General features: G+C 59.9%; 1 protein-coding gene and 1 long non-coding RNA gene across 3 annotated transcripts; both read left to right on the forward strand.

Moving 5' to 3' along the window:
• The first annotated feature begins 4,971 nt into the window (after window positions 1-4,971).
• SESN2 (sestrin 2) lies at window positions 4,972-16,105 on the forward strand. Of its 2 annotated transcripts, none has more exons than XM_069803279.1 (10): window positions 4,972-5,190; window positions 10,442-10,507; window positions 11,438-11,635; window positions 12,015-12,197; window positions 12,572-12,781; window positions 13,263-13,413; window positions 13,585-13,700; window positions 14,003-14,193; window positions 14,420-14,564; window positions 14,650-16,105. In XM_069803279.1, the coding sequence occupies exons 1-10, from the start codon at window positions 5,113-5,115 to the stop codon at window positions 14,734-14,736; spliced, it is 1,425 nt and encodes a 474-aa protein (XP_069659380.1). In that variant the 5' UTR covers window positions 4,972-5,112; the 3' UTR covers window positions 14,737-16,105. The 2 variants fall into 2 exon arrangements, with proteins under 2 accessions (XP_069659380.1, XP_069659379.1); XM_069803278.1 differs by lacking the exon at window positions 4,972-5,190 and adding an exon at window positions 7,185-7,286.
• A 4,397-nt stretch (window positions 16,106-20,502) lies between these two features.
• Window positions 20,503-25,819, forward strand: LOC138689233 (uncharacterized). The gene is made up of 3 exons (XR_011328060.1): window positions 20,503-20,801; window positions 24,414-24,552; window positions 25,164-25,819. It is a non-coding gene; the product is annotated as an uncharacterized lncRNA (long non-coding RNA).
• The last annotated feature ends 1,092 nt before the right edge of the window (window positions 25,820-26,911 follow it).

Raw genomic sequence — 26,911 nt, forward strand, 5'->3', positions numbered from 1 at the left:
GCTTCCTGAGCTGAGCATTGCATCTGTGGCCTTGAGCAGCTCCTTGTCCTTCCTCCTTAGGCTCATTTTCAGATGAAGGTGCCTAAATCACACGCTTGCAGCCTGCCACGACTGCCAAGTGGAAGGCTCGCCCCGTGCGAGAAGGTGAGCTTGGCAGCTCTTGCCCAGTTAGTGCTGCCTAAGCGTGCCAGTGGTGCTTAGCGTTTACGGGGCGCTTTATCTCTGCTGAGCGCAGCACAAACCTTGCCTATCCTGGAATGTGCCCAATTATCCTCGTTTACAGGAGGTCGGTCGGGAGATAGATGAGAGCTGATCTGCCAAAGGCTGGGCTGGGAGTCAGTGGGTAGAGCTGGAGCCAGCCGAAGATCCTTGCGCTCCACCGCTCCGCCTCCCGTGCCGTGTCTCCGAGGGGCTGCTCTGTCTCTGCCCTGGCAGAGCTGCGGGGAGGATTTCAAACGGGTTGCAGGCGATTTTTGCATTTCCCAGCCAGACCTTGGGTAAGAAATGGCTGGCTCCTGCCTTTATCTGCTAGCACATGCTTCCTTCTCTCTGTGGTTTATCCACTGCTTCTAAAGCAGTTTGAATGTTTGCAGAAGAAGATATATTTTGGTTTTAATTTATTATGGGTTGTGATTGCTTGATTTCTATTTCAAAGCTTTAGGAAAATACGGTTTTGTCAGTAACTGAACACACTTGAATATTACATACTCAGCCACCTGCTAGTAACGAAATCAAGGTCGAAAATGAGACTTCCATTTTTTTGGTCAGTGTTTTTCCATATTCCACTTGTTTCAGGTGAGCTGATGTTTGGCTGCCCCTTGCCTGCTTCCAGCAGAAACCTGTCCTGCAGATGCAGAAGCTCAAAATTTCCAGAGTGCTGACCTGGAGAGCTGGAGGTGGTTGGGTTTTCAGGGCACAATGAAAACCTCTTGCAAAGCATTTCCTGTGATCTACTAACCAAGAGGATTAGATTTTTTTTTTTTTAAGTAATTGCTTGAATAAATATCTCCATTCGAAACTTGCAGGCCCCCTGGCAAGGATTTGAAACTTTAGTAGGCAAATGAATATAAACTCTTTTGCAGCCTGACAGCGTGTACCCGCAGCAGAAGTAAACCCGCAGCAGAAATAAACTGACTTAACCAGCCGGTAATTACCCACAACATGCTCCCTTCCATTCCTCCCTAATTGCTGGGGCTTTCTGGGAGCGCTGGCTGAGGCAGCACGCCCTGGGGGCAACAGGCTTTAAAATTGTCTTTTAAACCAAAACCACTAAGGATCTTAAAATCCTTTAAAGCTTTAGTGACTTGTGTTCTGTAGCTGAGCCAGGAGAGGTAAGCCCAAGCCTTGTTCTGCAGATGAGGGAAGCAAAGGCAGCAGGGTGAGCTGGGTAGAGAAGTGAAATGAGCTGGCCAAGGAGGGTGGGCTCCTCGCAAAGCCCGTGGAGAGCATGGAGGGTGCTTCAGAGGCAATTGGGAGCCCTGCAGAAAGCAAGCGGGGTTTTAGGGGTGGGAAATGTTCAGCGTTGCCTACTGATCTCAGTCATTTGCTAAGGGGGGAAAACTGGCCCAGGCAATGAGACCTGCTCCGTTGGGATGGAGCTTTTCCCTTTTTCACAAGATTTCCATGAAGAAAACTTGGCTGCCCTTTGCCTTCTTCCAAAGGAAATCTCTAGAGGTCCGGGAGTCCAAAGGTGTTTTGGCTGTAACCGTCGTCCTTACCAGTGCCAGACCAGCCATCCGCAATATCCAGTCCCTGCTCCTGGAGCAGGGGGATAGCGGCTCCTTCCCAGCGGCTCCTTCCCAGCGGCTCCAGAGCAACGAGGATCACTCACCAGTACAAACCAGTACAAACCATTGTTTCTAATGTGTTTATGCTGTGGAAGCCACATCCATCTGCCTGCAGGGCAGAAACCCTGATGGAGCGAGGTGCTGAGCGTTTGCTGGCCCAGGAGGAGCTGCAGTGCTGAGGACCACACTGGGGGTCACCTTCCCTCCGTGGCTCCAAACGATGCAGCTGCGGAGGAATTCCCTTCTCCACCCCAGAAATAGTCTGGGCTTCCTTCTTCCAGCTCACCAAGTCCAGATGCCGGTGGGTTTTCCCACCGGAGGCTGTTAGTGGGGAGGTGTGGGGTGACCAGCCATGGTGGCAATCCAGCTCCCCAGTCTTTGGACAGAAGTGGAGCATGTAAAGAAAGGAAACACTTGAACAATGGTGCATGTCTTATCTGCTCCAGGTCCCCAAGGATCTCCTTGCAGAGAGTCCCTGTATGGTCTCTGCTGCTTCCCTTTGTCCTTGGGGGCTGGGCTGGGCTGGTGAAGTACCAAAAGGCCGGAGAAGGCAACGGCTGTCCCCAGCCAACTTTGCTATTTGCTCTAAGGTGACTTAGCAATCGGCCTTGCCTTCCTGTTTAGCTTTCTTGCAGCACACTGTTAAACTAAAGCAACAAACTTGTACAGTCAGCATCTTGATAACTAGGGCACTGTCAATCCCTAAATAATTACTGAGCTGTTGCGTGTTCCCCGTGATTGGTGTTTCTGGGAACAGGGTGTTTGGGTTCAGCTCCTGGGTTCCTCTCTCGAGGAAATTTTGCCTCTCCTTTGCCACCCTTTTCTCAACAAATATCCTAAGGAGCCTAGCTGCAGCACTGCTGTGTGCCCAGGTAAACCCCTGTAAATTAGCCAGCACGGGAAAAACCCTCCTACAGTCATATTTCCTTGAAGAACAAGCACTGCTGAGCTCAAATTGGGACAAAACATGAGACCTCAAGCGTTCTTGGGTGAGGCTTGTGGGACAAAAGGACTTGAGATGCTGAAGCTGCTTTGGCACTGCCTGGTATCACCCATTTCTGGCACAAAAGGGAAAGTACAAGCCCCTGGCAGCTCAGAGGCAGTGGCAGGTCATCTCCTTTTGCCAGGCTGCTGTCAATGAGGGAAGATGCTGCTGACAGCCTGAGCCGGCTGCTGTGTGGGCAGGAGCATTGCAAACTGGCCAGGAAAAGTGCTGAGGCTGCAGGTAAGGCGCTGGCTGCCTCTAATCGGCCGGGATGGGCTGACCCAGGGCTGTGGAGCAGATGGGGGGTTGCGTGCTGCTCCGTATTGCCGAGCGAGTGTACTGCCTGGCTTGGCGACCGCTGGGCCGTGCTCAGCTCCTCCTGTCCCTGCTCTGCACGCAGGGGCCGTAGTGCTGGCCAGCCCTGCCGGCTCCAGGGCAAATGTCCTTCTGGCACAGCCCTCGGTGTCTTCTGATGGGATATTTTTATATTAAATATTTGGCAGCATCTCCAGCCCATGTCTCGAGCTGGACCGCTGCCTGATGCACACCCACAGCCCTGGGGTCCCCAGGTCTATCTCAGCCTGTCCCCCTCGGGTCCAGAGCTTTCTGGGGAGCAGAAAGGGGAGAACAGAGGCAGCAACCCCCCCTTCTGCTTTGCTTACACCATGTTGCCTTCACTGCTGCAAAGCAAGAGATGGCTTTTCATCTCCAGGCTGATGTGTTCAGCCAGAGCAAACGCAGAGCTCATGGCTTCAGGTAGCTGCAGCCCCAGTGCTGGCCAGGGACCAGGCATCACCTTGGCTCTTGCCCTGTTTAAGGCAGCTCTGGGCCTCTCTGCGGGGTGTGACGGGGCCAAAGGAGGAGGTGATGGACCTGGACCGGGGTGACAGGGGCATCTTTGGCCCCAGGGGAGCGTGGGGCCAGGCACCCCTGGGAGCAGGCACTACCTGGACCTCGGATCGGATGCCATTAAACCCCCAAATTGTTCCTCGCAAATGGCGCAAGTGCAAATACAGAAGCAGACACCTCGGGGTGGCCAGAGCTGCCCAGACCCCACACCCTCAGTTGCAAAACAACCCTAAAAATAGCACAGGGTGTTTGCAGGCTGCTGTGTACTGGAAAGGAGACAAGGATGAGGAGCAGCTGACCGGGGGGCATTTGAAACTCACTCTGTCCTCTCTCCCCGCAGCTGCGAGCGTGCCGTGGCGTGCCGGCCGTCGGCTGTGCCGCCAACACTGTGCTGCCGAGGCGCGCTGACATGTTCGCTTAATTGGCAGGAGCTCAGGTCCGGAGCCGGAGGAGGCTGTTGCCAGGCAAAACCCGAGTTGTTTGTGCAGCGACTCCCGTTTGCTGGACTTTGCCATGTGCAGGCTGTCAAGCAGCACCAGATTGTTATCAGCGCTGCTGTCTGGGGCTGTCTGTGGTTGTGGGATTTTATTTTTTCCTTCTTTCACCTTCTTTTATTGGGTTTGGTGTTTTGTTATTCAAATGGACAGGAGCTGGCGTGGGCCTTGTAGAGGATGGGAGGGGAAAGCTGCTCTGCAACTCTTGGGGCTTTTCTGCACTGGGTTAACCAAAGTGCTCCGTGCAAAGCTGGGGGGAGCCTTGGGGTGCCCTGGGGTGGCAGGAGGGGGGGACGCAGCGATTGCTCATGGCCACACAGAGCCACGGGACGGGCTCTGCCCGCAAGGTAAGACCAGGACAGTTGAGCCATTTTGAACAAACACCACCGCCCGCAAACGCATGGCGTGCCTTTTCCACCAGGTTTCTTTTCCCTTTGGCCCCGGGAAACATTTTCCGTGACTCCCTGTGTCAAAAGCTCGGGAAAGTGCCGCAGCCGGGCTGGGCAGAGGGAACCTCTCCTTCCCCTCGGAGCAGAGAGGGTGGGCGGAGTGTGAGACACCCCCTGCCCACGGGGACGGGGACGGGGACGGGGACGGGGCTCACGCTGCTGCCAGCCCGGGGGTCCGACCACGGTTCGCAGGATTCGCACCCGGCGGCCTCAACCGGCCGCCGCTCTAGGAACCGGCGGCGAACTACAACCCCCAGCATCCCCCGCGCCGCCTCTCCCTATTGGCTGACGGTCCCGCGTTGGCCACACCCTCTCTTCACCATTGGTCGAGACGCCGAGAGGGGGCGGGGCTACCTCCCTTACCCCTCCCGCCCACCGCCGCGCTATGAAAGCGGGCGCGGAGCGCGAAGAACCGGGGAAGGTTCTAGAGCCCGGGGGGGGTGTCCGGGGATCCCCCCACCCCGCCCGGGGCCGTTCTAGAGCCTAGGGGAGGGGAGGGGGGGGGTTGTCCCGGAGCCATGCCCACCGCTTAAGCCCCCCGCGCTGCCATGCTGCTGGCCGGTTCGCCGTGCCCCCCCGCGGGACCGGAGGAATACCGGGGCTGCGGGGCCCGGCGGGGCGGCGAGGTAAGGGCTCGGTGCTCGCCTGCCCGGGGCGGTCCCGTTTTGCTTCTCCCTGGGATGGGATGGGGTGCTGTCACCGTGCAGGGCGGCCGGGGGGTCCCGCCGGGAGGGGCTGGAGGTGGCTCCGTGTCCCGTCCCCCCCCCCCCCCGCCGTGGTCGGTTGCAGGGAGGGGAGAAGCCGGGCTGCAAAAATAACCCTCGTTTACTTTGCAGCGAGCTTAAAAATAAGGGTGCTGGGGTGCGGGAGCAGGCTAGGGTGCTGGGAGCCCACCCAGGGCTCTCGGGGATGGGGTGGCCCTGTCCTGGCAAGGGGACGTTGCGGGGGGCTGGATGGGGAGGTGGCAGGGTCTGCCGAACCCTCCAGGAGCCGCGATGTGCGTGGGAGCCGGGCAGAGGTCCTGCCTGCAGGCGTGGGGCAGGAGGAGGAGGGAAACTGAGGCAGGAGCTGGCAACAGGATGTGCCTGCTGGAATAGGTGGTGGGAGGGTGGGGGGCTCCATCCAGTCATTCAGCTCATGCTGCCGTTCCCGGGCTGGGCATGGGATCTCTCTGATGTCCCCGTTAACCGCAAGGTCTGGGAAACCTCTCACGTCGCCCAGGGCTTTTGCGTTTGGAGTCCAGTCTGCAAGGCTGGAGTCCTGAGGTGTCCGTGGAGCTTTGCAGGACCTCCCTGTCCTTCCCAGGCAATCGGACCGGTCTGCAAGTTGCCAAGTTTCCTGAAAAGTTGGGAATTGCCTCTATTTGTCAGACTTATTTTCCCCTCCGAAAAAAACATTTGCAGTTTTTCCTCTTGCTCCCTTCCCTCCGGCTTCCCCAGGGACAGCGGGATTGCTCTGCAGCTCAGGGCTTTGCTCGCGGGGAGTCGGTGGCTCCCCAGATAGCTGTGCCACCTCGGCGTAGCTGCAGGGATGGTTACTCCTGACATGGGCTGGAAGCTGGAAACCCCGGGACAGCAGGTGGGAAAGACCCCAGACAGCAGTGCTGCCAGGGAACTCCCTCCGGTACTTGTCCTGGCATGAGCTGAAGCCTGAAATCGGTGCTTTGGAGCAGGCTGGGGGAGGCCAGCGGTGGTGGGGATGCCTTAGACCTTGGCCGCTGACATCTAACAGGTACCACTGAAACTCCGTGGGCTGGGACGTTCGCACCCGCCGTGCAGGCGCCTCGGTTTTTTGTTCCTGTGTGCTGTGGCAGTGGGGTTTGCACCACTGCAGGGCTGTCTGTTCAGCGGCAGCTCTGCTCTTCTCCGTGAAACTTCTTCAGGTTTTCAGGACGAGGTAGGGTGGGATTTGGGGACCCTGTTACCCTCCTCGCTGGAGCGTGGTGGCAGCTGGGTTTAGCTTTCCAGGAGCGGGTCTGGCTGGGGGTGCGGCGGGGGCAGCTCATGCCAAGGGGGTGGTACTCGCACGTTGGCTCCGTGCGTCAGTGGGGCCGAGCCCCAGCACTGGTCTCGCCCCCCAGTATGGCCCAGGGACAGCCTCCTGCCCGTTTTTTGGCAGGAGCACGGTTACGAGGGGCAAACCTGCTGTGCCAGGTGGCTGCAGTGGTGTTTGTTTAACCTCGCCTTATCAGGACTGATTTTCCAACACCTGACTAAGCACTGGCACCTGTGTGGGGTGGGGGGGGGTGGCTCATTGCTTGGCATACCTGTTCTGCTCCCAGGGGATTAACTTCTTCCCCCAGTGTCTCTGTTGAGATCCTCTGCCTGCTCTGTGCCAGCTGGAGCCTGGGAGCAGGTTGTGCGGGTGGCACGGGTCAAAGCATCATCTCTGTGCCTCAGTTTCCCCATCAGCGGAAGCAGGAGGTGATACCCTACCCGGTGGCGGTGCGCCGAGGGTTAACTGCAGTGCTCCTGAGCATTGCTTAATGCAGCAAAACATAATGAGCCTCTACGTAGGGATGATTAAAATGCACCTTCAAAGGTCACCCTGAGCTGTCACCGAAAAGCAGCAGGGCGGGCTGGGCTCCCCGGCTGCTCGCTGCCTTTGGGGTTGGAAGTCCCGCCACCTGCGTCCCATGGGTTTGCCTGCCAGGGTTCTCTCTGTTGCCGTCCCCTCCCAGGGATCCTCTTGGAGCACCAGAGCAGCTCTTTCTCCCCAAACTGTGAGTCAGCGCGGAGCCAGCTCAGCACCTGGAGCAGCGATGGCATGAGCCATGACATGGCTGTCACCCCCATGTCGCTTCCGTGGTGACTCAGGACCACCCCGTGCTCTCAGAGCGGTCGGAGCCGGTGGATGTGGGCACTGCTCCCTTTGCCAGGTCGGCTGCAGCCCGGTGCCGGCGAGTGCCCCTGGCGTGCCGTCACCCGCTGCCCGACACGTTGGGGAGCACGTGGCCGCGCTGGCAGCTGCTGCGTGGTCACCTCGTGCCATCCCACCCACACCCCTTCCCTGCTCAGGAGAGGGTGCCAGGCTGCACCCGCTGCCTCGGGGCTGATTTGGAGCCAGCTGGCAGGAGAAGGCACCCGCCGTCACCTGGGCTGTGCCCGGCTCCAGCTTTCGAGTATCTCTCCTGGCGAAGCTGGGCGGCAGCCCCGGGGCTTGTCCGTGGAAAAGACCCCTGGGAGAAGCGGCTCCCTGGCCCGTTGCTCCACGGCTGGAGAGCGGGACGTGCCGTCCTGCCGTCGGCACCCCTGCCCCGTGATGTGTCCCGTGTCCCGTCTCCCGCAGGTGAATCCCGGCAGCGGGAACTTCGCTGCCACCTCGTCGCAGCCTCTCCTGCCCAGTTGCAGGAGGCCGGGAGCACGGCACCGGGTGTGATGCCAGACGTTGAGCATGGGGGGAGAGAGCAGGTTTGGGGGGCAGAGCTGCCCTTTGAGCTTCCCCGTCATTAACGGGCTGGAAGGTGCGTGTCCGATCGTGCTGTCAGTTTTGGAAGGTGCCGCTGGGTGCTGTGCTTGCTTTTTTTCTGCATTGATGCTGTGGGTGCGGGGATAGCCGTACTTTGCCCACCCCGGGGAGCCTTTGACAGCCGTGGGCGGACGGAGGTAATGTGGGGAAGGGAGAAAGGGGGTCACTGGGAATTGCCTTGGTGCAATGTGGCTGATGTGATGAGGGGAGCATCTGCCTGGCTGAGCCGCGGGAGGGAGAAGCGCAGTAAAATGTGGGTCATACCTTTGCCCACCCCCTTCCCCCCCAGGACAGCAAGAGCCGTGGGGTCCTGCGGGAGCAGCAGCCTTGCAGATGATCCCAAGTGCAGCTCCCGCTTCGGTCAGTTCACCCAGTAACTGGGGTGCTGCGGGAGCAAGGCTGTCCGCTTCCAGTGGTGAAGAGTGTGTGAGCACCCGCAGCCGCTGGGACGGGGTGCCCGGCTTCCTCCGTGTCCCCAGCGGTGTGAGCGGGGGGTCACCGGTGGCCATCGCCTGCCCTATGCGTCCCCCCCTGCCACGTCTCTCCTTGCACCCAGAGCAAAGCAGGGTGCGGGTCTCTGCTGGCCGACGCATCCCTCTGGATGGGCCATGGGACCTTTGCCGTGTCCGACACCGTGGGCATGGCTGCTGCCGCCTCCGGTTCTCCGTGACACCGCTGCTCCCCGCTGGCTTGTGTGCCATGGGATGGAACAGGGTGGTCCTGGGCATCCCGGGGGGGGCTCAGACCCTGCCAGCTCCCTGAGTGGGCAGATCCTGACCCCAGGCTTGCATCCTGCCTGCATGGTTGGTGCTGGGCTCCCATTCAAAAGTCCCAGCAGAGGTGACCGAGCGCAGCCTGTGCTCGGGGACAGGTCCCGACCTCACGGTGCCAGCCTGGCTCCTGCTGGCAGAGGGACCCGGGGAATTTCTGCTGGGAATGGGAAAAGGAGGCTGGTGTTTCCCCACCCGGAGTGGGGGCCCTGGGCACCTCCTCTGCGGTGGGCAATGGGTGCCACCGCTGGCACCTGTATCCGGAGCGTGGGTTGGAGGAAGCAATGCTGTGGGCGTTCGTCTGCTGGATGCCCTTTCTACTACCGCTGCCCCGTCTCGGTCCTTATTTCACGTAAGCGCCGTGTCCCCCCTGTATTTGGGGGGACCATGCACCAGCCCCCTTTTCCCCTCGCCTCCATCCCAGGGCTGGGAGCGCTTGAACCCTTTTCCACTCTTTTCTTCCAGCCCCAAACCAGGTTCTGGTTTCTCTGGAGGTGTTTTAGGGGGATTATTTTAGCTCTCGGGGCTGGGTGTTGCGTCCCTCCCCCGTCTGCGGTCGGTACCTGTGGGTGCTGCTGTGATGCAGGCAGAGAAATTTCCCCTGCGCTGTTGCAAACTTGCAAGCTGGTGGGATGCCGCGGTGCAAAAGTGGAGCGGGGGAGGATTCAGGCTCTGCTGCATCCCTGCGTTTCAGCTCCAGGGCTGGCTGGGGGGGGGGTCCCCATGGGCACCGAGCCACCCCTGCAGCAGGAGGGCTGGGGGGGGTCCTGGTCCCCTTGTGTTCTAGCTGGGGGGGGTCCTACTTGCAGCATCCCCATTGCTGCCCCTGGGTGCAGCCGGCCCCCACCTGCCAGCAGAGAGAAGATCTGCTGGGAGAAAATATAGCATGGAAACACTTGCTCTTCCCTGGGGAGCTGGGGGGGGGTGGGGGTGGAGATGGAGCATGGGGGGGGTCAGAAAGGGTCCGAACCCTGTGCTTGGAGCATGGAGAGCAGCAGCTGCCCTGTAACCAGGTGGTTCGTTTCTGGTTTAACTGTGTTAACAGATTTGGGGGTAAAAAAAAAAAAAAAAAAAAAAGCTGGTGGAGATGTTTATCGGCGTTTGTGCCTGGGGAGTGTTAGTGGGAACCCCGGGTGCTGTGTTTATGCTGGTGATTGCAAGCCACAGTGCCCGGCTGCAGCCAGGGCCATGGTCAGATCCATGCTGCTGCGGGACCCCCCCCGGGCTCCAGTTTTCCCCTGTGTTTTCCCGTAGAGGTGGTAAACCAAGACCCAGCTCCGGTTTTCCCCTGTGTTTTCCCATGGCGGTGGTAAACCAAGACCCAGGTGCCAGAGATATCTCCGCTCTCCTGGCCCACGATGCCACAGCTCCGGTGTCCTGACACCGTCCCGGCGTGTCACACCTCCCGGGGGTGCAGAGCAACACCCCTGCCCGATTTCATCAGGCTCTGCCCAGCCTGACGCAAGGGTGCGGGGGCGATGGCCGCGTGTCCCCGTGGCCCGTGTGGGGTGACTGCCTGAGTCACCCTTTCCGGTGCCGCCGTACTCGTCCCGCCACCGCCGGTTGCTCGTTCCGGGGACGTTCGGTGACTCCCGGCTACCCCGGTGCCGGACTAAAGCTGCTGCTCTTTCCTTCCTAGGACACAGGGGTCGAAGTCCCCCAGCAGCTGGGGAAGGGTCCCAGCGCCTTCATCCCCCTGGGAGAGGTAAGGGTGGTGGGGATGGTCTTGGGTGGGTGCGTCCCTCCCTGCTGGGGGGCTCCTCCACCCCTCCCTGCCCTGGGTGGGGGGGACAGGGGGCTGTTAAGGATGGGTTCTCACCACCCCCACCCCCCCCCCAGTTGCTAATGCCCAGTTGGGGTAGGGCTGGGATGGGGAAGGGTCACCCAGCTGGGGGGGTATCCCTGTGGCAGTGGGGGGGGGGTGTCTTGTTTTAGAGGATGGGGGGAGCAGGTGTGTTGTTTTACCTCGGTGTTTTCCTGCCCCAAGTCCCTGCCTGTGCCTCAGTTTCCCCACTCATCCAAACGCGGCTGTCTTTCCCCTGTGCTGCAAAGGTAGCCCACCTCCTGCCCTGCCCACCCCACCCCAAAAACTGTGCCCTGAAATCCCCAGGACTCCCCATGCCAGAGCACCCACAGCCCTATCTCAGCACCCAGCATCGGTGTCCCAGATGGTTCCTCCTTCAGCAGAGATAGCGACATGGTTTCGTCACCGCAGTGGGGGTGGAGAGGCTGGGGGGGGCAGCTGAGCCCCATCTCCTCCCCGCTGCACACCAGCGTCCAAATAAACAACCCAACGCTGCGGACTGAGCCGGACGGGCTGTGCGGGGTCCGACATGGAGACCCCCCATCACACCCAGCCCCCCGGGACTGGGAGGGAGGAGATGGGCAGTGGGGGCTGCCGGCGGTGTCCGTACCGGGCGGCAGGGAGGAGGCTGGGCACCACCTCCGACGGGGTGAGCGTCTGATGGGGTGGGATGGGTGCTCTGGGGTGGGATGGGTGCCCCTGGATGCCTGGGTCCTGCTAGCCACTGATGCTTGACGGAGGGGTCTCCCTCTAGGTTGGGGGGAGCTGTTGGGAAGAGTGGGGGGCTGCAGCACACAACCCTTCACCACCCTCCTCTCCCCACCCCGGCAGATCCTGCAGGAAGGTGTGGAGAGCAGCTTACGCCAGCTCCTCATCGAAGCCTTCGTCTCGGCGGGCAGGGTGGACAACATCACCATGGTCATGGGGCTGCACCCCCAGTATCTCAGCAGCTTCTGGAAGACCCAGTACCTCCTGCTGCGCATGGACGGGCCCCTGCCCTACCACAAGCGCCATTACATCGCCATCATGGTGAGGATGGGGGTCCCATGGGGTTACGTGTGGTCCCAGCACCTCCGCGGGGTTTTTGCCCGCAGGCAGGAAGGCATTTGGGACCCCAGAGATGCCCCCCCCTCCCCAATCTGTGGTCCCAGAGGCTTGGAAGCCCCTTTGGGGTTGGTCCCGTGGTGCCCACCCAGGGTACCCCAGCACCCCCCTCCCCTCCAGAGCCCCTGAGGACCAGCATTGATGGGAGGGGGTGGGCAGAGACCCCCCTCTGGACTCATATCCCCAGGGAAAACCCTGCAGGAGCGGTGGCAGCTCCCTGCCTTGGCTTCTCCAAGGGCTTGTAGGAGGGTTGTGGGGGGTCCCTGGCCGGTGCCGGGGGCTGAGTGCCCGGCTCTCCCCGCAGGCAGCAGCTCGGCACCAGTGCTCCTACCTGGTGGGCTTGCACATGGAGGAGTTCCTGCGGGTGGGGGGCAACCCGGCGTGGCTGCAGGGGCTGCACTATGCCCCCCAAAAACTCAGGAACCTCAATGAGATCAACAAACTACTGGCGCACCGACCCTGGCTCATCACCAAGGAGCACATCGAGGTGAGAGCTGATGCTGCTGGCGCAGATCCCCCCCCAAAACCACACTCGATTTGGGGGGCTTGACCCCAGGGACCCCATCCCTGCTTGCTCAAGCCCCCCACCCCCCAGGTTTAACCCTTTCAGGGCTGAGGACATCTCTGAGTCAGAGGGCAGGGTCTGCACTGCTCCCGATGGATGGGGAAGGGGTGACTTGTCCCCCCACGGCTGGGGACTGTCCTGCTGTGACAGCAGCTGGCTTATGGGGGAGGCACATCCCAAACACCCTCCTGTCTCCCTGCCCTTGGCTTACCCTGGCTCTGGGGTGCTGTGGGGGGGTACGGTGCAGCGAGCAGAGGGGCTGGGGGGGCGTCTTTCCAACCCCGTGTGCTTTGCAGGCTCTGCTGAAAACGGGGGAGAACAGTTGGTCGCTGGCGGAGCTGGTGCAGGCCCTGGTGCTCCTCACCCACTACCACTCACTCGCCTCCTTCGTCTTCGGCTGCGGCATCAACCCCGAGGAGGACCAGGATGGGGGGCACGGCTGCTGGCCCCCCTCACCCCACAGCGACAGCAGCCCTGCCTCTGATGATAGCATGGGGGGCTCTGGGGTAAGGGGAGGGGGGGCTTTGCCTTGCAGGTGTAGGGATGTGGGGTGGGAAGGGAGGGCATGGTGGGGTGCTGGACTGCTTTATGGTGCTTCCCCAGGGAATTGCCCCAAGGCCTTTTATTGGGAACAGCAGGTGCTTTAGGGCCGCCTAGTAGCATCCTCCGCGCAGTAGCATCCTCCGCGCAGTAGCATCCTCCGCGCAGTAGCATCCTCCGCGCAGTAGCATCCTCCGCGCAGTAGCATCCTCCGCGCAGTAGCATCCTCCGCAGGGCTTCCCCCTCCTCCCAGTCCCCAGGATGAGGCACGGAGGCAGCTGGGAGCCGGGTAGGACAAACCCAGAGGCAAATGCTCTTTAGAGCAGCCCTGGGGCTGCTCCAAGTGACAGCAGAGCTGAGAGCGGCCCCATGCTGCTCTGGGCTTGCAACCCTTCTGCAACCTTGCTCAACCTGGGGCAGCATTGACTCTGCCCTCTGCTTTGCCAGGGCAAAGATGCCATGCAGGAGGTGGAGGTGCTGATGGAAAGGATGAAGCTGCTGCAGGAAAGCCAGCTGGAGGAGGAGGGGGTCACGCAGGAGGAGATGGCGACGCGCTTTGAGCTGGAGAAAACGGAGAGTTTGCTGGTCACTCCCTCGGGTGAGGAGGTGCAGGGGTGCAGCTGGCTGAGGATGGGGTCCCAATGGGTTGGGGCGGGGGAAGGAGCCAGCGTCTGCCCAGGGAGGAGCAGGATCAGGCCCCCAGCTGCAGGGCTGGCTCTGTTTGGGATCATACCGCGTCGCTCACAGCTGCTGCGGTGGTGCCTTGTAGATATTGCGGATCACTCCCTGCAGTCCAACGTCCTCTGCTTCGTGGAGGACCCCGAGTTCAGCTACAAGGACTTCACGCGGAGGGGTGAGCAGGCGCCCCCCACTTTCCATGCCCAGGTGGGTGCTTGCGGTCCCGTGCCGGCCAGAGGGGAAGGGGTGGCAGGTCCTGCTTGTCTTGATGGGGGGAGCAGTGGGGCTCTTTCCAGGGTCTTGGCATTGCACAGACAGCGTGGGTGCAGAGGGTGAAGGGCTGGGACCAGGCTGGAGCTGTCTGAGCAGTGCAAACAGATGCTAATAGTTGGGAGGGTCAACATGGGGGGGGGGGACACCCCAGCTTACGTCCCTGCCTTTGAAGATGTCCTGGTTTCAGCTGGGATAGAGTGCATCAAGCCCCTACCCCAGCATCTTTTCTCCGGCAGGATTACACCTGGGAGGACCACGGCTACTCGCTGATCAACCGCCTCTACCCCGACGTGGGGCAACTCCTGGACGAGAAATTCCAGGTCGTCTACAACCTGACGTACAACACCATCGCCATGCACTGCGGCGTGGACACATCCATGCTGCGCAGAGCCATCTGGAACTACGTCCACTGCGTCTTCGGCATCCGGTAGGTCCCCGAGCTGTGGCCGAAGCCTGTTTTCCACCCTGGGTAGAGCCCACGAGTGGGTCCAGCCTGGGAGCCTGTGATTTGGTCTTGGTGAGATTGTAGCTGCTGCTTAGGCTAAGGCAAAGTGATGCTGTTGGGGGGCTCAGCTTAGGTCCAGAAAGAGCCTGGGGTGTGCGAATGGGCAGGGGTTAAGCCCGAGGGTAACGCACCCTCCTCTCTCCCTTAGCTATGACGACTATGACTACGGGGAGGTGAACCAGCTCCTGGAGCGCAGCTTGAAGGTCTACATCAAGACGGTGGCTTGCTACCCGGAGAAGACGACCAAGCGGATGTATACGCAGTTCTGGAGACACTTCAAGCACTCAGAGAAGGTGCTGGCCCATCCCTTTCCCTCCTGGCAGGGTGTGGGGGGATGCTGAGCCCCCCCCGTGCCCTGACCCCGCTCTCCATGTGTAGGTTCACATCAACCTGCTCTTGCTGGAGGCTCGGATGCAGGCGGCTCTGCTCTACGCCCTGAGAGCCGTCACCCGCTACATGACCTGACCGGCCTTTGCTCCCTCCTCCTCCTCCTGCCCCAGGTTTGGGGGAAAGGCTGGTGGGAGCTGGTACCCTAAAGACTTTGCTGGAATATTGTCTCCCCCCCGTTAAGGGGGCTGGAGTTGTGGAAGGAAAGAGGGGGCTTCCCTGCCCCTCATCCCAGGAGAGGGGACCCCCAAGAAGCTGTCAGTGCTGGGAAAACACCGGAGTGCTGCCCGGGGCTTGGCAGAGCTGGGGGTGCTCGACCGCTCTGTGCCTTTCTCAGGGGGAGCCCAAATGAATCCAAATTGGGGTGCTCGTGGATGCTGCCTTTACCATGCAGTGCTGGTGTTACACCTCTGTGCCACCTCCTGGCACCAAGACTGCCGCCACGGAGGGCTGCCCTTGTGCCAGGGATCACCAGAGGGGGTCGTGGGCTTTGCCGCTGCTTTTTGGGGTCTCATCGTGCTGGAAGACATGCAGCTGCTGGTGGGGATGCTGCCCTCGCACACCCTCCCCACCTCTCTGGCTCGCCCCCAAGGAACGCGCCGCAGGAGTGGTGGGAAGGATCCGGCCATCCCGTCGCCCAGCCGGGCAGCCCCCAGTGCCACTCGTCTCCCAGCTGAGTCCCCCCCATGTTGGCGTCTGCGTGGCTGGGGGAGAGACTGCGGCTCCGCAACTCCTCCCTGCCCTGACCTGGGTGTTTCTGTTGCCTTCAGCGCCTGCTGTGACATGGGGACATCCCCTCCGTGGCTGGGGGTGTGCGCGGCCCCTCGCCGCTCCTCTCCGTGGACCCTGGCACGGCCGGACCCCAGCCCAGCGCTCGTATCGGGGCTGGCAGGGCTGCAGGAGGGGTTAAGCTCTGCCTGCCCGAGCCCCTGCAATTTGGAATGTGAAGTGCCTCTTAACCTGGGTCCCAGGGCAGGAGCAAGGTGAGGGTAGGAGTGCCTGCGGGGTGTTTTACACCTTTTTTTGCATCATTTTTCAGCCCCTGGCGCATCTCTGCTGCCTCAACCTTCATGGTTGAGGTGGGGAGCTGTGTTGGGGCACAGGGCTGCCTGGGGCTGCCCTCCTGCCTGCTGTGAAGGTGATGGGGTGGGACGTGGGGTGGCTGGAGCTTGACCCAAATGTGCCAGAGCATTTCCCAGCGGCGCGGGTCGCCGGGGAGGTGCCTGGTTGGGAGAATCCTGCTCCTGGCTCTGCTGGAGCGTGGGTCCGGGTCCAGCAGCATTGCCTGCCACTCAGCCACCCTTGGTTTGTCTCAGCTGAACCGTAGCTCCAGTTAAGTTATTTCTGTATTTTTTTTGGGTGTATTTACTCCTGACTGGGCAGGGAAATGCCACTGTGACTTTGCTACAGATCTTGTTTGAAAAAATAAAGTTGTTCGGGTTTTTTTCTTTTTCTGTTTTTCTTTTTCCAAATCTCTGCAGGGCAGCGCTGCCAAGCAAGCGGGTGTGAGATGCAGCTTCCCTTTGCCCTTGCTCAGCCCCAGGGACTGATCCTGCATAGCACAGTATGGGATGGGGGTGTCCCACCGTTCTGGGGGTGCCTGGGAGCAGTCCTGGGTTGTCCAAGGGGGCAAATGGGGCGGCCTTGCAGTGACCATTCCCAGCCACTCCTGCATGTAGCACCCTCCCAGAAAGCCAGGATTTGGGGCACCGACACTCGTCCCAATGTGGGACGCACATGTCCCATGGGATGCACTGGTCCTGCTGCTGGGATGGAGCTGAGCAGGCTGCAGTGGAGCTGGGAGGGGGGTGAAGTGGCACTAGGGCCACCCCAGCCCCATGATATGGAGCCCAGCACTTATCAGGGTGCAGGCAGGAGCCCCTGGCAGCTGCCGATATGATCCCCAAGGAGGGCTTGCCTGTCCCCCTGCTCCAGCCCTGTCCCTGCAGACCGAGACGCATCCCTGCGCTGCGTGCCTGAAAAGCAGCAAGGAGCCAGATCCTGGCTCCGGGGGCTGTCTGGACCCTCCAGCCCCTGCAGACAGGCAGGACCTGCCGTGCTGCCCGTCTGAGTGGGGCACATGGGGCTGGGGGCAGCAATGCTGGATGGGGCTCAGGCACTACTGGCATGGTAAGGGTTTGCTGGGGGTTTATAGGGCAGAGCCTCTATTTGCATCATGCCCAGGGAAAAAGTGCTCTTGGGGCAGCTCAACGGCACTGGGGAAACTGAGGCAGGAGGGTGGGTCTCGGATTTGCCGGTCATGCCAAAGTCCCTGGGCTGGAGTCCCCATCCAGGCGTCTGTCCAGGTCCTCTTTGCATGACGGATGACTGCAGGCGGGTTTAGCAAATGTCTCGCAGAGGAGAACTGCAAAAACCGCAGGTAAAGGTTAGCTTAATGCTTCCAAGGCACCAGAAAACCCCCTGGGGTGCAGGGGGGGGCCCTGCCTGTGCTTGCTGGGCTTGCAGGAGGCGTCAGCCGGGGCTGAGCAGTTTTCCTGCGCTGAGTCACAGCTTCCAAATATTTCCCAGCGTGTTTTTCCAGCCCTGGCCGAGGAGGCTGAGCCACCGATGGTGCCTTAGGGCTGCAGAGGAAAAAAGCAAAGCTTCCCCCCTCAAGTGCTGTATTTTTAGGGTGTCACCCTGTAACATCCAGCCAGTGAGGGGACCAACACCATGTGGGGACCTGGGGGTGCTTGGGGACCCCCCGGGATCCCTAGGGGAGCCCCTGCCAGGGTAAGAGCTCCCTGCCCCAGGGGGTGGTGGGTTTATTCCCCAAATATACTGGGAACGGCAACCGTGAGGTTGTTTTTAAGTGAGTCTAGCATGATTTTAGGGAGGGCGCTTTGAGATTTTTAATGCTAGTGGCTTTTCTACTGTATACATAGAGGCGTCTGGCTGCGGGGTCTCGGGGACCTGGTGTGGCTGGAGGTCTTTGTGGGATGGCACCGGCAGTTCAGCTGCAAAGAGGGGAAAATTGTGTTTGTGTGTTGGTTTTTCAAAAGAAATGAGAAAATGGCATCTTTTAGAGGCAGCTCAATGACAATCATTAGAGAAGGGTCAAGTCAAGGGGGAGATTCTGTCCGAGGAGGGATTTTTTTCCTGCTGCCTTCTGGCTTTCTTTGAGGCATGCAAAACATTTTGTTCAAATGGAAGAAATCCTCCAAGTAAAGGCGCCGTTTCTGGTCTCTAAGCCATGCTGGGAGGGGCTGAGCCTTTGGGGAAAGAAAAAAAAAGAAGAAAATCCTTCTTTGCTGCAGTTTCACCCTGGTGCATCTGGTGAAAACAGCACCAGCATCTCGTGGGGTCACTGCTCTGCATCCCCACTCAGTCTTGCTTTTCCCAGCAATATCAAATAACCAGGATGAGACTGAGTCCAACCGGGTGTGAGGACACCCAGGGAGCAGCAATGCCCCCCAGCACCCAACCTACAGCCCTGCAAACTCAGGCCAGGCTCATATTTAAACCCCAGCGCCTGGGTGATGCATCAGCAATTGCAAACCCATCAGGAATGGCGACCGGTTTACAACACCCGAGCAAGCGGTGTCCGGCGTGAGTCAGCGCCTTGCGATGATTTTCTCGGCTCTGGGTGCTGTGGGGCAGGTGGAAGGAGGGCTGCGAGCGTGGGGCTGCGCCGCGGCAGCAGCTGGGAGAGATTTTGGCTTGGGCAAGGCTCCAAGCAGCCGGCTGGAGCTGGGTGCGTTGCTCGCTTGCACGGTGCATGATTTGCATGGTGGTTTGGTTTGGGGAGCAGAGGGCATGAGCTCAGGTCACCTCCTCTTGTGCTTAAAAATATATATATATGTACATGTATTTTTATTTTTATATATATATGTATAAATAAAGTGTATATATATACACAGAGATATATATATCTGTGCTTTCAGGGTGGCTGGCAGCAGCCCAAGCTCCAGCACCCCTCTGTACCAGCCCAGCATCCCCGGTGCACCAAGGTTTTCTCCCCCAGCAACGGTTTGCACCCCAGTGCCGGTGGCATTGCCCACCCAGCAGCAAGGAAGGGACGATATCTGTTTGTGTGACTTTCTCTTGTTTCTGCTGGTCTCCTGCTGTGTTTGCAAGAAGATGTGGAGTGACCCGGTCGGGGTGGGATGCCAGCTCCGTGCCCATCATCCACCCCATCTTTGCTGCTCCTCTGCCCCTCTCCTCCGTTGAGGCCCTATTTAGACACCTCCCAGGCGGTGTGCGTGTGGATGTTACAGCCTCACGTTAAAGCAGAGGGAAAAGGGTGCTCGTGGACCCAAGGGGAGAGCCCGTGGGCTGCTCGGGAGCCCCCAGCTCCCTCGTCCCCAGGGTTCAGCCCAGGAGGGAGCTGGTGCCTGGAGCCAGCGCTGCCCTGAGCCTCGCTCAGGGAGCTGCAAAGCAGGAAGGTTCTTGAAAGTGTTATTTTTAATCCCTTTTTTTCCGTCCTACAGTCTTGCAAAGCTTGGCCTTAGCATCCAGTCCCAGATTAGGCTCCAAATTTTCCTCCCTGGTTGCCCCAGTTTTATTTTAAATCCGCAAAGGGTTTACCACCGGCACTCGGCGCTTCTCCAGACAGATGACCGCCAGCAGCAAGAGCACCCGGGAAGGACCAGTCCCTTGCTTTATTTTTCTCTCCATTTTTCTGCTATAGCGTCAAATAACTCAGGGCTGAGCCGGCGCCGTGGGCCTCCTTTAACTCATTGCCTGGGTCACTGTGTCAGTTTAACTCCCTTCCTTTTTTCAGGTGGTCACAATTACAAACCAATAAATTCCTCACCCTGTGTTTAACCAAGGCCTGCAATTTGTATGCATATATATAAATTATCGGCAGCTTTCATTGTCTGTCTTGCAGGGCAGAAAGTGTGTTAATAATCTCCCTACCTGTAGCTGATAGTTATGATCCCAATGTATGTAATCTTTTTGCACTACACTTGCCCTCAATTTAAAAACATAACACGTTAGCTGTGTTTAAAATGCAGCAATGCAATGGGAAAATAATAATAATAATAATCATGGGCTGTGCTGAATGAGCGCTTTAAGGCTGATGGAGTCCAAAGTGCTTTGCAAAATGGGCATTACCGGGACTGAGCTGCCCTCGCCGTGCCGTAACATGGGGAGGGTGCAGCGGCATGGTGCCGTGCCGAGGGTCGTCTCTCGCCGAGCCTGGTGCCCGGCCAAGCTCCAGGAGGGATTTGAGCAGTCAGGAAAGTTCCCACCCTGGAAGTTGGCCAGGATGGGGCTCAGCCTGTGCAGGGGTTCCTGCAGGGCTGGAGATGAGGAGGGATATCTGTGCCCCGAGCATTGGCAGCTCGTTGCCGTATGGCTGCAAGCAGACACCTGGACCCACTGCATGGGCTGGAGATGGATAAATTCAGGCTGGAAAAAAAAGCAATTCTTCAAGCGTGAGGTGGATGTGGAGGTTCAGCTCAAGCGAGTGGTGGTGGCGGGTGCAGGTCTCTGCCCTGGCTTTGCCCAGCGCCTGTGTCCATAGAGCCGTGGGCAATCCTCCGTGTCTCCCGTGGGATCACACATTTCCCAGCAGTGAGCAGCTGCCTTGGCAAAGCCTCTGCCGTGGTCACCCCAGACTGCATGGAGTTGAGCCCTGCAGCCCCAGTGCTCCCAGTCCCTCCCAGTCTCTTGCCAGCAGTGGAGCCCCAGAGCTGCCCAGGGACCCTGGTGAGGGTTTTGCGAGGTGGTGAGTGGGAGAGAAGGGACCGGCCCCCAGTCGCTGCCTTAGCTCACGGGAACAGAATGTGTCCTGCCCATGGAGCCCAAAATATCCCCTGGCACCATCTGCGCCCGGCGCCAGCGCTGCTTCCTCACGTAACCCACGCCGTGCCCAGCCCTGCCGGCCTGTGGCCGTGCCAGCGGGTCACTGCTGTGGGACCGACACCGTCATCAGGGTGCACACGTGGCGTTGCAGTTTCAGGACGCTGAGCGCTGCTTTTGCAGCCAGGTTTTACCTGGCTACGCCGCTTTGCAGCCGGCTATGCGCCAAGGTGGGCACCTTTGGGTCCCTGGAGTGCCAGGAGCCATCCCACGGGTGGCTGGGAGCCAGATTTCCTCCACAAGCCCCTCCAAAACCTCGATCCCTGCAGGCACAGAAGGAAAGCTTGGCAGGGTGGGAGCGGATGAGCGCCTGGCCCTCTGCTCCTTTGCAGCAGGTAATAAGCTGTTTGCTTTGGATTTAAGAGCGACAATTTGGCTGTCACCGGAAAGCCGACTTGCTGTCCTCGCTGGGGACAAACTGGGCTTATCCCGGGGGAAACTGTGGGCTCGGGGCACCGTGGGCTGTAAATTCCACCTGGCTGCTGGAGCATTTTAGTCCTTGAAAAGCAGCCAGGCAGCAGCGATGGCACGGTGGTGTGCGGGGAGGGCTGGGACGGGAGGCAGCCAAAATTCGTGATCGTGTCCCCGAGCCCTCAGCCAGGCTCTGGGGTGCCACCCAGCACCCCGAGCTCTGCGCCAGCCGGGGGGACGAAGCACCCCGATGGGTGCAAAGGGGGTCCCCATCACATGCCGCTGCAATAGAGGGGAACAAATCAGCTCCCCAGGCACCACTTGCTGCTCACCCTTCAGCCCCTCGATTTCTTTGCCTGGCATCGGATTTTTCAGCCCCAAACCACCTCCGCTCCGGCGGCCGTTCCCAGCCCCGGTCCGAGGGGAACCTTCCCACCGCCGGGCGGGACCGGCCCGCGGCTGGTGGAGCCGGGGCTGCCTGGTCCCCGCCTGGCCGGTCCCCGCCGCCCCGGCTGCTCTGCCCGCCGTGCCCGGCGTTCCTGGGTCGGCAGCGCCGCTCGCTGGGGGCTGGCGGCAACGCTGAGACCCAGCCCTGCTGCAAACCTGCCCCGCATCCCTGCTGCAAACCTGCCCCGCATCCCTGCTGCAAACCTGCCCCACAAACCTGCCCCGCATCCCTCCTGCAGACCTGCCCCATTGCAAATCTGCCCTGCTGCAAACCTGCCTTGCATCCCTGCTGCAAACCTGCCCCTCATGCCTGCTGCAAATCTGCCCCACTGCAAACCTGCCCCATCACATTCCTGCTCCGCATCCCTGCTGCAAATGTGCCCCATTGCAAATCTGCCCTGGTGCAAACCTGCCCCGCATCCCCGCTGCAAACGTGCCCCATTGCAAATCTGCCCTGCTGCAAACCTGCCCCATCACAAACGTGCCCCATCGCAAACCTGCCCTTCTGCAAACCTGCCCTGCATCCCTGCTGCAAACCTTCCTGCTGCAAACCTTCCCCACCGCAAACCATCTCCCCATGTCCCTGATGCAAACCTCCCTGCTGCAAAACTTCCCCACATCCCTGCTGCAAACCTGCCCCATTGCAAACCTGCCCCATCACAAACCTGCCCTTCTGCAAACCTGCCCTGCATCCCTGCTGCAAACCTTCCTGCTGCAAACGTTCCCGCTGTAAACCTTCCCCGCTGCAAACCATCTCCCCATGTCCCTGCTGCAAAACTTCCCCACATCCCTGCTGCAAACCTGCCCTGCGTCCCTGCTACAAGCCCTGCTGCAAACCTTCCCCACAGCCCCACTGCTGGCCCCGCTGTCAACTCTCCCTGTGTCCCTGCTGCCAACCCCACGCAAACTGTCCCCATGTCCCTGCTGCCAGCCCCAGTGCCAACCCTGCCCGTGTTGCTGCCAGCGCTGCTGGGAAACGCCACCCTCATCCCATTTTCTTGCTGAGTGACTGCTTCACGGGATGGCAGGGGACAAGGACCCACTCCAGCAAACAGAAAATATGACCTGCGTTCTTCCCTCTCCCACGCTGGACAGGGAGCGTCCTCATCCCTCCCGGGAGATCAGCAAGAGCTGGCTGCCCGCCCTCGGCGTGGGGACAGTTTGGGTCTCAGACCCCGTCCCCAGCACTCTCCCCGCTCTGCCCGTGCCGCAGCCATTGCACAAAGCCGGGAGCAGAGCCGGGATGGCGGCTGGGACCCGAGCTCCCTCCTGCCCGGTGGCTGCTCTGAGCACCGGGCAGCGGTGCCCGAGCTCTGCCCGCAGCCTGCCTGGATGGCCATGGAGGGAAATGCTCCGTCTTTCTCCCTTCCCACCGGGCACAGGGAATGGGGTACTCCCTGGGGACATGGGGAAAGCGTGTCCTCCAAGGGCTGAAAGCCGAATGCATGAAATGGATGCTCTTATCTAAAAACACCTGGAAGGGGAAGGGGAGGGCTGGAAAGCAAATGTGCTGGGCTCTGTAGAGCCCCAGCTGGGCTTCACCGCTCCCTGCAGGGGTTAGTTGCCTTTGAGCAAGCTCTGCAGCACACTGCTTTACAGGAGCAAACCCTTTTCCTCTCGTTATTTTCCTGACACCTTGAAGAGGTCCCTCTAACCGCCGGGTGCTTTGGGGAGGTGGGTTTGACATCCAGAGCTGGGGTTTTTAGCAGCTCCTGTGGGCTGTCAGAGCAGCCCGTGCCTCGCTGGAGCTGGGACACAGCCCTTCAGCTCAGGTTTTGCTCCTGCAAAGATGCTGCTCAGCATTCAGGAGCTGTCACGGGGGTTTGTGCCGCATTCCCCACGGCACCCCTGCAGCGGTGGGCGGCTCACCCACGAGTCACACAGGGACGAAGACACAAAGGTTTTTCCCCATGTGATGGACCAGTTTGATGTTGTCACCAGCCATGTGTGCATGGGATGCTGCTCGTGCCTGTGCTGGGAAGGGTGCATCGCCCAGCAGCGGCTTCTCTGGCCGATAAAAATAATTATTCCTGGCTGAGATGGTAGAGGAAGCTCCATGTAAGCGCTGGCTTTGCCTTGCTAGCTCTCCAAGATGGTTTCTCCAGGGTTTAGAGGCCCTAGAACAGGAGCTGCCGCTGTCGGAGGAGGAAGGAGAGGAGTGCGGGAGCTGATGGATGTCCCTGGCCGTTCCTGCTGGGATGGAGGGTGAGCTGGCGAGCATCTCACCTCGCTCCTGGCTCGGCTGAAATCAGTGGGACTCCACATGAGCTGCTTTATCATCCCATGTGTTTAACAAGGGTGTTTTATGGCTTGACCCTCACACCCAGGTCCATCCCACGGAAGGCTGCCCTTGGGTTTTGCTCTCCTGGGGCGAGCAGGGTGGTCGTGAGCACCCAGCCGGCCCCGCTCACCCTCGCCCCGTGCCACGAAGCCGGGCTGGTGCAGACACACGACAGCCATTTCCAGCCGCCCTGGTGGCTTCTCGCTCCGTGGCTGGAATGGGAACCCCAACCGCGACTGAAGGATGAGTCACATTTCCCAGAGCCAGCTACGGAAGAAGGGAATTAAATACATATATTCATACCGAAGAAGGGAAGAGTGAGCTCTGGGTCGCTTGGTGTGTTTCTAGAGGGGCTTAGCCAAAGCCGAAACCCTGGGGTTTGTCACGGAGGAAGGTGATTTGTGTGTCATGAGGGGATGGTGGGAGCTGGGACAGTCCAGTGACCCTCGCCTGGATGATGCAGCCCAATGGGGAGAAGCTGCTGAGCATCAGCAATGCACCCGCACACACCGTGGGAGTGGGGTGCTGTGCCGGACCCATGCTGGGAGCTGCGGGAGTGATTTCAGTCATGGCTCCCATCATCGCCTGCTTTCTCCTAGCATCCCAGCAGTGCATGATGCCGGCACACCACCTGCCTGGCTCCTCCGGCTCTGCCGGCAGCACCGGGATGCTCCTTGGCTTGCTCAGCAGGGAGAGGCCACCCAAATCGGGGGAGCAGGATGCTGCAGCCCCAGGGTTGCTGGGAGCACTGGTAAGACTTGAAAATAGTATCAGCGTCACTGGGAGAGTAAATGCTGTGGTTTTCCAGCTAGGAGACAGCCCTGGCGCAGCTTTCCCTGCAGAAATCCCTCACAGAGCCTTGAACATCCCAGGATTTATTTGCCAGAGAGCTGGAGGCCACCAATTAATGAGGCTGCGATGGAAATGTTGCACAGAAGAGCCTGAAGGTGGGGGAGAGGGGGCCTGGGGAAGGGTGAAGTGGGGGGGTCGTAGGAGATCAGGAATCCCTCGAACAAACCTGCCCTGTCTGGGTAAGCGACCTCCGCTCCCACCCTGGCTGAGCTCCGCAGCGCGATCGATCGGGCAGGCAGCTGCCTCCTGCCTGCAGCCCTGCCAGCACCGTGTCGCACGTGTGTGCAGTCGTGCCGGCAGCCCCCCCCAAGGAACGGCAGGGTTTTGGGGGCGAGATTTCCCTCGCCAGGGTGCTAAAGGCTAAATCCACCTCTCAGGTGACCCGGGGAACATCACGTCAGGCTTCTGCGGGCAAACCCCATCCCTCTCGCCAGAGTGTGGGAAGGCAAATTCGGTGCTAGCCGAGGCAGAGCTGCTGCAGGGACAGGAGATTTCAGGTGGTTTTGCAATGATTTAGGATTTGCATCGAGGTGCTGGGAGGTGGGGATGATGGCCGGGTGCTGCCGCAGGTCCACGGGGCGAGGGGTGCCCACCCCAGGATGGGTCTTAATGCCAACGGGAACAAAGAGCCTTTGGCATGTGTCCCCCCTTCAAGCTCAGAAAACACGTTAACGAATAAAACCAAGCTATGTTTTATTATTTGAAGGTGATGTTTTGCCATAAGGGGATCTGACACATGAGCCTTGCCTCTGGATGGACACTGGGATCCTCTAACAGGGGGAAGCTGAGCGAGACCAGCCCCACCGGGACTCCCTGGAGAGGATTTAGGGCTGGGGTTTGGCGTGGGAGGGCTCAGGGTGGATGCCGGCGTGGGGAGATGCTGTGCCGGGAGGGAATGGCACAGCCAGACAAACAACGCAGCCAGACAAACAACCGCCCGCTGGGAATCGGACGGTGGCAGATGGGCTCCCCAGGCACCGGGGTCTTGCTCACGCCGCAGCACAGCCGGTTGTTAGAAAGGTGGTGTTAAGCTCTTGGTGAGGACGAGGTGTTTGGGTTTTTTTTCCGGTGTAGCAAGTGTTTGTTTCTGTAACTTGATGTATTACAGTGATTGAAAACTTTAATATAAATATTAATCCAAGGAAAACGGGGGTTTGTTGACATTTGAGCTTTCATCGGAGGGAATGGAAATTAAAAAAAAATAATATAAAAAAGATAGATATATATATTTTCTTGTTTGGTCGAGGATGTTAAATACTTCCTCCCTCCAGCAGCTCAGATCTGAAGCCCCATGTGTGCCCCAGGAGTGTTTTAATCCTGATTTTCCATCCCTGGGCCAGCTGGTGGCCCCATAAAACCCCTCACCCCGTGATTTAGGGCAATCATCCAGCAGGAAAGGGAATGAGCAGTGAGGTTCGATGCCTCCTGGATGTGCTGATGGCTCTGCCCGCTCCTCCCCGCGCCCCGGCTGTGCCCTGCTGCCCGAGAGCCTGTTTGGGGAATGAAGATGCGTCACCCTGTTTCCTCAGGGGCTCCCATATGAGATAACTTGAATGATTAGAGAGTCAAATCTTCACCCCAGTAATTAGACAGACTCATGTGGAGGCTGGTGACAGCGTAAACAGTGTCACGTCCCTTTGGAGCCGTGCTATAGCCCCGCCGGGGTCGGGGTGCGGGGAGGGCAGGGGGTCTGCCCCAACGCCCAGCCCAGGTGGGAGATGCCTTTTGTAGGGTTTTATTCTCGCCCATCATCCCCGGCTCACCCCACACCTCACCCCCACTCTCCCCACAGCCCCCCAACACCCCACCCCACAGTACCCCCTTGACACACCGGCCCCAGCTTCCCCCAGCCCCGAATCCCTCCATGCGATGGCCTAATTAACGCCAAGCCCCCCCCCAGCAGTACCCCGTATCCCACCTGGCCCCCAATCCCCACCCTACAGCACCCTCCTACCTGACTGACCCCCAAACCCCACGTCACCCCAAATCCCTCCATCTGCAGTGCTAGCTCAAGACCCCCACCCCAAAATACCCCAGTGCCCCCGCTGACCCCAAATCCCCACCCCACAGCACCCCAACACCCAGATCCCCCAGCCCCAAGTCCCACCGCACCTGGTTACTGACCCCTAAACCTCCTAACCCCAGATCCTTCCTGCCCCCAAATTCCCCCCCCCAGGGCACCCCATCATCCCCTGACCCCAAAGCCTCACCCCAATCCCCCCAGCACCCCAGCACCCCCCACCCCAACCCCCCATGACCCACCTCACCCCTTGACCCCAAAATGTCACCCCCCCAGCACCCCAAACCCCATGACCCACCTCACCCCTTGACCCCAAAATGTCACCCCCCCAGCACCCCAAACCCCATGACCCCTGCCACCCCTGACCCCAAATCCTCACCCCCAACCTCCCCATCACCCCCCACCCCAAATCCCCCCAGCAACCCGTCACCCCC

Source organism: Haliaeetus albicilla, chromosome 16 (genome assembly GCF_947461875.1).
Source record: "Haliaeetus albicilla chromosome 16, bHalAlb1.1, whole genome shotgun sequence".
In the NCBI taxonomy this organism is placed as follows: Eukaryota; Metazoa; Chordata; class Aves; order Accipitriformes; family Accipitridae; genus Haliaeetus; species Haliaeetus albicilla.

What these genes read in the sequence shown, in the direction of transcription:
- SESN2 (XM_069803278.1), top strand. Translation starts at nt 7,200, where the DNA reads ATGGGTTTGCCTGCCAGGGTTCTCTCTGTTGCCGTCCCCTCCCAGGGA. An exon ending in GCCATTACATCGCCATCATG is followed by an intron (nt 11,636 to 12,014) that starts GTGAGGATGGGG and finishes CTCTCCCCGCAG; the next exon opens with GCAGCAGCTCGGCACCAGTG. An exon ending in ATAGCATGGGGGGCTCTGGG is followed by an intron (nt 12,782 to 13,262) that starts GTAAGGGGAGGG and finishes CTGCTTTGCCAG; the next exon opens with GGCAAAGATGCCATGCAGGA.